Source organism: Schistocerca cancellata, chromosome 5 (assembly GCF_023864275.1).
Source record: "Schistocerca cancellata isolate TAMUIC-IGC-003103 chromosome 5, iqSchCanc2.1, whole genome shotgun sequence".
Lineage (NCBI taxonomy): Eukaryota > Metazoa > Arthropoda > Insecta > Orthoptera > Acrididae > Schistocerca > Schistocerca cancellata.
Genome location: NC_064630.1, coordinates 621,312,469 through 621,324,604, shown reverse-complemented (window position 1 = coordinate 621,324,604; position 12,136 = coordinate 621,312,469). Strand labels below are relative to the sequence as shown.

Here is a 12,136-nt window from a genome sequence, read left to right as displayed (position 1 = left end):
TGTCAAGTACTGTTAACATTCACAGTATAGAGGACAAGACCTGTGAACGTGAATGCATAATCATACCTAGTCTAGAAGAAAATATTCACTATGTTTGAAGATTTTTAAGACTATATAATTGTGTTTTGTTTGCCATGAATGTAGTATGTAAGATGATGTATTTCCAGAGTTCTAACTTATCCATTGACTGACTGTAAATCTATTTGCAGATCCATAAAATTATGTAATTGTGTCTTGTTTGCCTGGAATTGAGAATGTAAGATGATGTGATTTTTAAAGATCTATTTTACCTACTGACTGAGTTAAAATCTATGATACAATATATAATTATGTGCTGTATTAGATTTTTTATTTAGAATTTGATACATATCTGCCATGAGACTAAATCAGATCTTTTTGCAATTTTGAACTGGAACAATGTGCATAATTTGTACTGCAAAGATTAGGAATAGTATCTAAGCATATCTGTCTGAATTACCTTATTAGTCCATTCTTTTCATTGTATTTAACTCTGTTTATTAATGTTTCATATGTGAACACTTTTTAATTTCATCTGACATTAATCCCATATAATTGACTTTGAAAAATTACTGAGGGGAACATATCTCGTGTGATGTGAAGAAGGTATTGAACAGCATATTTAGTACACAAAACCATGTTTCAGGATTTGATGCGATTGCTAGACAGGAAGTTACCTATCTGTTGGAGTGTGTGATGAGAACTCTAAAGAGGAAACTGAAAGATGTGGCAGATCCACTCCCCACACTGCTGTATGGCTGTACCCTGCTTGACCAGTCAACTTTTGGGAGATCGTGGGTACTGGGTAATGTACTCGAGCGTCTGTCAACTGGATCTGTGTTGTGACTGATATTTGTGAATTGTTAGCCACAACTGCTAAAGAAAGTGTTATTCAGCACAAAAGCATATTTTTTTGAAGAATGGGGATTGACTTTCCAGTGCATTATGTAACTTTAAATCACTATGTATTTTATTTTTTATCAATTGTAAATGAATCTTCTAGGTTTTTGTGTACTTAGGTTAGTTTGTATGGAAGAGATCTACTAGTAAAAACAATATAACATGATGTATATATGTCTGCTTTTGTACTCTGATTTTGGTTCTCAAGCTACTACAATGTGTCACCATTCTCTGATCATCGCGACTCTCTCTCTCTCTCTCTCTCTCTCTCTCTCTCTCTCTCTCTCTCTCTCTCTCTCCCTCAAAGATTTTTTGATAGTTTGTACTCGGTGTGGTTTGGATTCATCGGTCAATCCCCGCATCGTAAACTTAGGGCCTAATATTTTTCCATTATTTTGTTCTTTCACAAGTCAACATATCCTTAAATACTAAGGTTTATGTGACTAGATTGATTCCTAGTCATGACTGAGGATGTTTTTGCTCGTCTGCAGCCGCCGTTGTGAGTTTTTCGATTCGACTCACTTGTCGTACACTTTAAAGCTCTGAAATTTTTCTCTTCTGTTTTGAAGATTTTGAAGGTTTGATTGTATGGTTGTTAACTTCCAATTTATAATTTTAATAATTCTAGTAATTTACATTGTCTATGTATTTATTTCTATAGTTTAGTGGTGTAATGTTGTAGATTTGACCTTATATTATTTGTCTAGTGACAGTATGTTCCACAGATCTGAAAATCTGAATACCATATCCTGATATATGTATAGATATTTTTCTTAAGTTTTCTGTAATATGTTATGTATCAGATATTTCTATATATCTATATTCTATCCTGAGCATCAGTTTGTACACTGTTTGGCAAACCTTATAGTAGTATTGTAAACACACTGTGAGGGGGATATTGTAATGGGACATCCTCTTCTAACACAGCCTCTTTTTATATAAGTAGCTGATACCACAGAATGTAAGTAGTGGTGGGCATGTCTCTGGCATAATCAGATGTGTTTTTGATTGTGTCACTAATAATGTAGTTCATGCTGTGATAGAAGTGCAAATTGTAAAGACGGTGTGATATTGCGATTGTATGGAGAATGTGTAAGGGCTTCCCAGAAAAATTTCTACACCATAGTCGAAACAACCTTGGTAACATGTGGGAAAGTCCTTCTGTAGTATACCCTTCCTAACTGAATTTATTATCGAGTTGTAATCCCAGATTAGATTAATACTTGTTCCATAGATCATGAATACGACACTTCGTAATGATGTGGAACGTGTCAGGTTAATAAAAGATGTCTGTACAAGATATTACATTACACAAAATATTGCATGTCACTAATGTTTAAGTTGTTTTTTTTCCCTTAATTTATATCTAAAAATTCAACCAATGAGTAGAAGGAGTTGTAATCTAGAAATTCCTTTAATTTATTTTGAAATGTTAGTTGACTATCTGTCAGGCTTTTGATGCTGTTTGGTAGGTGACCAAAGACTTTTGTGGCAGCATAATTTACCCCTTTCTGTGCCAAAGCCAGATTTAACCCTGAATAGTGAAGATCATCCTTTCTCCTGGTGTTATAGCTACGCACACTGCTATTACTTTTGAACTGGGTTGGATTATTAACAACAAATTTCATAAGTGAATATATATACTGTGAGGTTACTGTGAGGATCCCTAGATCCTTAAATAGATTTCTGCAGGATGACCGTGGGTGGACTCCAGCAATTATTCTGATTACACGTTTTTGAGCAATGAATACTTTTCTACTCAACGATGAATTACCCCAAAATATGATGCCATACGAAAGCAGTGAATGAAAGTAGGCATAGTAAGCTAATTTACTGAGATTCTTATCACCAAAATTTGCAATAACCCTAATAGCATACGTAGCTGAACTCAGACGTTTCAGCAGACCATCAATGTGTTGCTTCCAGTTTAACCTCTCATCAATGGACACACCTAAAAATTTTGAAAATTCTACACTGTCAACCTCTTCAGTCTGTATCTCTTCATATGTCATACAGATACTGGAAGGCAAAATCTTACAGATTCTGAAATGCATATGGTGGGTCTTTTCAAAGTGGATGACAGTGAATTAGCTTTAAAGCATTTATTAATGTCGGCAAAAATTTGGTTAGCAGTCATTTCTAAACCTTACTTGACTTAAATAACACCTATATTGCTGCTCGTCAGAGGTTTGACTTTCAGATAACATGGGCAAGAATAGTGTCTTAACAGGAAAATTATCTCTTGTATACAGCAAAAAATAAAATAAGCAAAGAGAAGGAATCAGTAGGAAAAGTGTGTCTAATCTGAACCAAGAATCAACTGTCCTTAATCCTCTAAATACAGGCAGCCAAAGACAATCATCACAATACAACAACGAAACAAGCTTAATGATGAATCAAATAATTAAGACACTATACTTCTGTCACAAAAGTACAAGACAGTTTAATTTTATGTTTCTGCCTAGCATTAGGCAACAATTTGGGAAGCTGTAACATTGTCCACAATAAGAAAATTGTTGCTCTCATGAAAATATCATTTGTGCCTTCACCTTCTCAATTGTATGGACCTCTAAAAAGCACAAAGTTTTGATAGTATAAGGGCAGTCAAATGAAAATGAGACCGATGGAAAAAAGTAATTAAACTATCTATTATTTCAAAACTAATTACCAAATTATCCCACTGTGAGATAAGACAGTCAATGCCTTCATGGAAAAATGTTTGTGGTTGCCTACTGAATAATGGTTGTGCCTCTTCAACGAAAGCAAATCAACAGCCATGAAAGTTTTCCTTCAGGGCTCCAAAAATATGGAAATTGCGTGAGGAGAGATTGGGACTGTATGGAGAATGTATAAGGGCTTCCCAGTAAAATTTCTGCAGCATTGTCGAAACAACCTTGGCGACATATGGGGCAAGTCCTTACATATCCTTTCCCCATGCAATTTCCACATTATTAGAGCCCTGAAGAAAGACATTTGTGATCATCAGTTTGCTTCAGATGAAGAGGTGCATGCCTGGGTACAATAATGGTTCAGTAGGCAACTGAAAACATTTTTCCATGAAGGCATTGAGCATCTTGTCTCACAGTGTCATTGTATTAACAGTTATGGTGGTTACTTTTTAAATAATAAACAGTTTACTTAATTTTTCCATGTGCCTTGTTAATTTGACAGTCCCTTACAAAACCAGTGAGCTATCCTGTGTATAACAGACTAATCAAATACTTTGAGGTTCCAACATCTTGCCCAGTGCAGCACTTCACTGATCAATGCTGGCCACAGATCTTGAGCCACAAGCAACCAAAAAAACTGTTGCTACAAAAATAGTTACTGCTTGAAATGATTTAATGTTTTTGAAAACTTATTATGACAAGGCAACATCAAGAGAGACGTACACTTACATCTTTGCCTCATTTCTGTTTCAGATAATGTGGCTTCCTCTCCCTGTGTTCTGAATGACATGTCTAACCTCTCCAGCCCCTTGAACCCCTCCCAACCATTTCCTTCTTTTTCTACAATGAAAGTATCTGAAAACAAGTAGCACTGCCTTAACTTATAAGTAACTTATAAGCTGTACTGAGAGCTGTGCTTCTTACAAACACCGATCAACCCATCATTCTCTTTGTGAATTTAATAACAAGAAGAAAGCCAAAGATTGACATTTATTCTTTAATTGGAACCAACCAGGAGTAAGCTAGCAAAAGTCGTATAGACATGTGACACCATTACCGCCTTTTGTCCAAAACAGAAAGCAAAGCTCCTAATTGGTTTAGCTAATGATTCTGTAAAATGTACCTTGATGGTACCTTTAGTATTCGATATGCGTCAAAGTTGTTCTGCAGAAATAATCTGGATAAAACTTTACTATCTTTTGTTGTCAGGACTATGATGCTATGCAGGGCAATAACAGCCATAAAAATTGGAATTATTGCTAACAGTATTAACATAGAAAGAAGCTATCAAATCAATTCTGCATGGGCCTCATATTGGTAGCATGAATCATGATTATGTCCCACCTAAAAACATACAGGCAGGCAACAGCTCAAAATCTCAGGAATCACATCAGGAAGCAGAGCAAATTTGTTTTACATAAGCGCATATAAAAGGAGGATTTAGACACTATGTACATACTCCGTAAGAAGAAGAAAGAACAACTCAGTGAAACATTGAATCTAATTGATGAACACAGTTGGGTTAAAGTTATGAGGGGTGTGAGAAACGTAATGAGATTTGTTGTTTTTTCTTCCAAAGTTTTTTTTTTTTTTTTTTTCCAAGCAACAATATTGCCCCCTTCAAAGTAGTTCCCTTCAGGAGCTATACACCGGTGGAGACATTGTTCCCAGTCTTGGTAGCAGTGATGGTAGGGCCTTTAACATGTCAGTCACACTCTTCTGAATGTTCTCCAGAATCGCAAAATTATGTCCTTTTAAGACATTTTTCAATTTGGGGAAAAGAAAAAAGTCACAAAGACTCAGATCTGGTGAATACGGGAATTTGGAACAACAGGAATGACTTTTGAGGTCAAAAATTCCACGATGAAAGTAGGCACGTGTGATAAGGTATTTTCATGATGGAGCATCCACTTGTCTGCATATCCAGTTTCACTTGATTCACTCTTTTCCTGAGAATTTCAAGGACATCTTTGTAAAGCACTTGGTTGACAGTTTGTCATGGAGGAACAAACTCTGTATGCATGACACCCCCTACTGTCAAAAAAAGCAAATAATCATTGTTTTGATCTTTGATTTACTCACTCAAGGTTTTTCTGGTCGAGAAGATTTGTACTTAAAAATCCAGGATTCACCACCTAGCTTACATGAATGAACCATTCTTGGTCATTGGCAATCCTCTCAAGAAGATCAATGCACACGTTTCATCGATTTTCCTTCAGCTCAGTTGTGTGCACCATTTTGGTGCAAACATTTTGCATGGGTGAAAGTTTGGTAAAAATTTGACGTGCAGAACAAGTGTTTAAGTTCAACAGGTCACCCATCATCCTTATATTTAAATGTCAGTCCAATCTTAGAAGAGCATGCATACATTCAATGTTTTCATCAATTTCTGAAGTCGAAGGTCTCTCTGAGTCAGGTTAATCTTCAACATGTTCTCAGCCTTGAAAAAATGATTTGTGCCAGTAAAAAACTTGTGTTTTTGATAAGGAATGTTCCACATAGCCCTGTTTCAACTTTCGAAAAGTTGCACTAGTGAATTCCCCCAGTTTAACACAAAACTTGCCATAACATTACTCTAAGGTCCACTATTCCAATTTCATAATGCTCAACAAAAACACAGCTTCACTGATGGCAGTTTCAAAAATCATGTGATGGCTTTAAGAGCTGAAACTCAGACTGAGCATCTTGAAGGGATGAACTCTCTGGTCTACACAAGTGGAATAACACAGCATTGCCATATCACTCATAATGTTGTCAGTCTCATTACTTTTCTCACAAACCTTGTACATATTGGAACCCCATTCCAGTCTGAAATTTGGTTGTGGTGACAAACTGATCTGTAGAGCAGCCTGAGGTCTAGGTTAAGTTCGACGGTAATAGTCTGGTTGAGAGTTCACAAAGCCAATGTATTTGAAAGCAGAAAATCTGGTTGTGGTAACAAATTGACCAGTGAAGACTAATGCCTATATCTGTGCCATATTGAAAAATGCAAGAGGGAGGTGGGGGTGGGGGGGTGGGGAGGAGGGGCCCTCCCTGTCACCACATGCACAGCTGTCATCATCTTTACACTTAAAGGTGCATAGATACCAGTGTTGATGCCCAGAGATGAGGTGGACAAGACTTTTTGTGGGAACTAAGTGCTTCAGCTACTCCATTCTTTTAAATTTTGCAAACATAAATGCACCTTGTCACTAATAAATGTATAGTAGACAAAGAATGTTGCCATTCTTTGTCTGCCATATCAGTACTGCATCTGTTCTGTAGTTATTGTCCACACTTTTTCTCTCTTTCCCCTGGGTAGCCAAACAAGTAGACCCTCTCCTTTGAATCTGCAGATCTACGGCATTTATTTCCAGGATTACTAATTGGAACTCTATTTCTAGTGTCCTGTATGCACTCCGCATTCTTTTCAAGATTTTTACCATCTCTCTTCACCTCACTTTGTGCACCCAGACATTGGCTGCAAATGAAATTACAGCTATCAGTATATTTTCTAAAAATGTCTGATCTGAATTGTGGCAGCAGTACTAGTAATCTTGCACACAATTACTGTTGCTCATTTGGACACCGGTTTCATGCAGTCTTTAAAAGTCATATCCTCATCCAAATGGAGACTAAGATATTTATAAACCTGCAGTGTTTTGACTGACAGTTTGTTTAGTCTAGTAGTTGAATTCCATGTCTAGGCAATCTGCCCTTCAGTAATATGTAAATTGTTTTATTTAGTCCCATTTGCAGCTTGTTGCACCTACATTAGTTCTGCACCAGGACTAAAACTTCATTATGTTTCTTTTTCCAACTGTGCTTTGGAATTCCTTGAAATATTATTTTCAATTTTTTTTCCATGTTGCACTCACAATCAAGACAATGTATTTTGTTATTCCCGTTCCAATCACATCGTGAGCAAAATGACTACTCCAGTCTTAATGTATTGGACTCACATTCTAAAGGACTGGCATTTGTTCCCCATCTGGCCATCCTGTCTTGGGTTTTCCATGGTTTCCCCTTATCACAAAGGTGAATGCTGGGATGGTTCCTTTGATTACACCATGACTGATTTCCTGCTCTTTCTGCTCCTTATCCTGTCCTGTTTTGTAAATGCTTTATATGTATATATTATTTCTGACATGTCTGATACTATTATGCCAATTGGTCTATGGATGAATAAATAAATAAAATAACAATGATTAGCAGGGCATGTGCAGGTGCAACAACTCAAGTAACTTCTTGACTTGCTTTCGGCAATTCAAGTGAGGTGAGGGGATGGTCCATCAAGGTGTCCCAAAGGTAGGCTCACAGATGGATACCTGGAGGCACCCCTCTATGATGTTTCCTCATACTACTGCTTAGGTTATCCATAATACGTTCCAGTTTTTTGCAGTAATCTAGCAGACTCAAATATAGATACCTTGGATTTCTTTAACTCCCTGATCTTGGCAAAAAAAAGAGGGCCACCACAAATGATCAATAGCTCGCTGGACATCAGTCATCACTTCTACAGTGTAGCAAGACATTGCACTCTTGAGTAGTTCTAATGTTGAATTTATTGCATTCACAATGGAGCTCTTCTTCCATAAGCTGTATTGAATACAATTCGGTCCAGTCAGCTCTGTATGGGTAAGTACCTATGCAGAAAGAAGCAGTTCTTGGATTTTTTCACACAGTATTCATAGGGCACATTGGTAGGTATGTTATCACCTTTTTTGAGTATTACTGCATCAGCTACTGTCGGCACCCTCCCCTGCACCAGAAACTCATTCCAAAGTGCCTCCATAAAATAATGTGGTAATAACTAACTATACACTTCATGCAGGTCCTCTGCACCAAATCGATGTAGTGCGGGAGCTGTGGAGCCTTAACGACAGTGTTTTGTCAAAAATAAAGGAATGTTTCACTTAGCCACTCAAAGAAATTTCTTGAAAAGGGCGTGTATTTTGTCTTGCAAATGAGATGAAGCTAACCTAATAATTACCGAAAATAGTCCTACTGGATGTCACTTATAGAAAATACACACTGCTCTGCTCATAGCTGAAACAAATATCTGTCAATTTGCAGATGACACTTGCATGACTTAACTGGGAAGATTTTTCTAGCAAAGTAGAATATTAAGTACAGTGGCTCATTCCTGAAAATGAATATTTGACTAGGTTCTCAAAATACTATCGGCAAAACATGTCCAGGTTTGTGGACACACACATCCACAGGTACCAGTAGTAATTTAAAAATTCTTAGCTGTCAAACTGAACTACATCTTGCAGTTGCTTAAGAACGAAAGTTGGTTTAACCATAAAGTAAAATTGATTTATTCTGACAGATGAACCGAATACTGAAACCTTGGCTCCATTCTCTAAAATTTGGATTGACTGTTTGAAATAAGCCTGACGATTATTTATACAGAAAGTCTAAAGAAATTAAAAGTTTATCTGCAATTCAACCATGGGATGGGTGTTCTTGAAGAAGACAGGCCGCTTCTCGAAAGCTATTGCAACGTCAATGACTAATTCACTGAAATCACTAATTCATTGATTGTTAATTAAAGTTGCTGCCAACACCGCAAACAAACAAACCTTACAAAAACTGACAGGCACGCGCTAACGTCCTTTACTTCTGTTACGCATTTAATGTAATTAACATAGAATGAAGACCTTCATTCTAATAACTTAATAAAACAACGAAACTGCCAAAAACTGATAACCACAGGTTTAACAGTGTGTGATATTAATATCACTAGTAATAAAACATTTTCACGCGTCGTCGGTTTCAAGATAGGCTTCTGAGGAAAAAATGAATGTACAAATATGAATACAAACACATTTTATGAAGCTTGCTTCAGCGGAATTCGGTGGAATATGTGTTCGCCTGGCACCTGCTGACTTTCGCTTACTACTGATCCTGCCTATCATTATCCGACATCGTACCTGAACTTTAATCAAACCGGTTTATCAAACAAATACAAAAATACAAGGTCAAGTGGGAGTTTCAAATTTACGCGGTGACCAGACTTCAATGACGCTGACACAGCAAAACCTTGGAACATAGAGCAAAACACATCCTCTCCAGAGCTTCTACATTGTTATCTGCTCTTCGACCATAGACATAGATGTATGTGTGGACTTCAGTCAATCTTCGCCTCGGGAGATACTAACAGTGGTCATTTTTTTTTTCTTTATTGTGATTTCATTCCCCTACCCCATATGAGCAGGGGAGGGCTGTCAGCAGCACAATCCGCCGCTCTTCAGCCGAGTGATACGACAACTAAAAAAGAATAAAATAATACATACATAAGGAGATAAAAAAGGGGAACATAAAACAGAGTAAGGGGAGAAAATGGAGGTAAAAATACACTGACACGTAGACGTTCATTGGGGACAGTTAAAAAAGTCACCAGAAAGTTAAAAAAACACAGTTGACGATTCGTAAAACACAGAGAAGACACTGGATGCGCATGCACAGGTTAAAAGTTGGCCATAGTATTAAAAACACTCCGAAACAACACACTAAAAACCCACTTGGAGCACACACGACGAAGAATAAAACTTCCAGGTGGAACCTGCTGAGGGAAAGGTCAGAGAGGATGGAAAAGGAGGGGAGAGCATGGGGCAGCTGGGGAAGCGGCGGGATGAAGAGAGGAGGGGCAACCGTGGGTTCACGAAGAGGCAGGAGACACATGGGGCAGGAGAGGAAAAGGGAAGACAGGGCAGGAGGGAGCGCAGAGAAACTGAAAGAAGGCACAAGAGATGGAGGGGGAGTAGGAGGGGAAATCCGCTCAGAAGGTGGGAGGGGGGGAGAGGGAGCCCTGAGGCGGAGGCAGGAATAGGGGGTTAGAGTTGGTAGGAAGGGTAGATGTCAGGGCGAAGCTCATCATCCGGGACGGGTAGACGGTGGAAGTTGTGTTGGGAAAGGAGATGGAGGGTGTGGAGATGGAGAGAGGGAGGGACACAACGGTAAAGGCGCGGCAACTGGTTGGGAGTGGAGGGAAAGGGAGACACCAGGGGGTGAGACAGTGGTCATTGATCACCGAAAGTACATATAGACGTCTATATCCTTATAAGACGGGAAGACCAGAGTTCTAAAATATAAATATGTGACCCAGATTAGAAGATGAAATGAATCGACATTGGTGAAAACTTTCGTTAAAATTGTAACTATGTAGCATATATGTGTTAAACTACTTGGTTTACGCCACAACTACATAGAGCAACGTACAAATATACTAAAAGAACTATCAAAAACCCTTTCGTTACTAACTGAGTAAATATTTTATTGTTTTATTGTTCTCAAATGCGGAAACAATGTCACAAGGCCTATAACTAGTGTAGAGAATTATTATTTGTGTAGATTATTCATTTTTCAATCTCAACTGGCCTGGAAGTTTCGCTGTGGGTAATTCCTGTGAAATATTTTTTGTTATATTTTGCAGGAGTTTGATGTTTTCAAACGGAATTTTATAAAAATCAACGTATGACGAATCTGGAAAATGAATGTTAGTTATAACTATTTCCTTATTGCCTTCAACACTAAACTTCTTCTTTTCATCAATTCAGAAATCTGTAACTGAGAACACTCTCTCTGCAGTAACATTAATGCAACTAAAGCTAGCACAAACACAGCAATGAGCTGCAAATTCTTACAGCAGTTATCTTGAGATGTAAGGAATGTGAAGATAATAGACCTCATTCAGTTTGGTTTAATCAAAGAGTGTATTTTCTTTATTCTTTGAGTATGACCATATTTGCTCTTTATTTAGTTATGCTACACATAAATTATAATCACACTATTTCAAAATACACGGGGCAGTTAATGAAAAATGGGTCAATGGGTATCCTGTATGTATTTTGATGGGACAGTGGTATATTTAGGCTAAATAAGGGATGAACACATAAAATATGGTGGTAGCTGTTCTAGCAGAAGAAGTAAAGAAGTATACTAAATTCACAATTGCAATGCAATTTTGGAAGCTATTGCTGCCTTTCCTTACTTCGTAACTGAGAATCTATCAACTTCATTCTTGCAAATTAGACGAGTTTTGTAAAAAGAATTAAGTTTGTCACTAATAAAGGACCACGTGCCCATGTTTAAGCAGTGCTATCTATCAGGCCCATTCATTAGAAACCTACTAAACCTGAGTTTTAAAACTATGTTTCTGTTGGCAATGTCGATTTATCAAAGCCTGCAACATGTTCGTATCTTCGTCTACTCTATGTATAAACATTAATGTATACCTATTAGCATCGTTTGCTACGCTGAACTGGCAGCAATCATTTCACATTGTGAATTCGCGTCAAGGGCCACATTACGACAAGTGAAGAGGGTGAATTAATGATATGTGGTGCTACATCAATAACAATCAGATGAAGAAAAAGGTGCAGCCATTGTAGATGTACATAACCATGCTATAGAAAACATGGCGACAATGACATGTGGTGCGAGCTGAATTTAGAAGACGGTCTCGCTTTCGTAACTTCACTAGGACGTCGTCTTCCAGTTATTATATTCTACGAAATTATCTAGCTAGTCGTTTCAGAGAAAGACACGAATGTCAGAAAAGA

At 37.6% G+C, this 12,136-nt stretch overlaps 1 protein-coding gene across 2 annotated transcripts in view; it reads right to left on the bottom strand.

The window, feature by feature from the left end:
* LOC126187716 (saccharopine dehydrogenase-like oxidoreductase) overlaps positions 1–9,529 on the bottom strand; it is a 118,424-nt gene extending 108,895 nt beyond the window's left edge. The window contains exon 1 of one of the 2 annotated variants that reach the window (XM_049928959.1): positions 9,398–9,529. In XM_049928959.1, the coding sequence (XP_049784916.1) occupies positions 9,398–9,401 (4 nt within the window). In that variant the 5' untranslated portion in view covers positions 9,402–9,529. The remainder of the gene's footprint in view (positions 1–9,397) is intronic. The other variant, XM_049928960.1, reaches the window with a different exon arrangement.
* Positions 9,530–12,136: the final 2,607 nt, after the last annotated feature.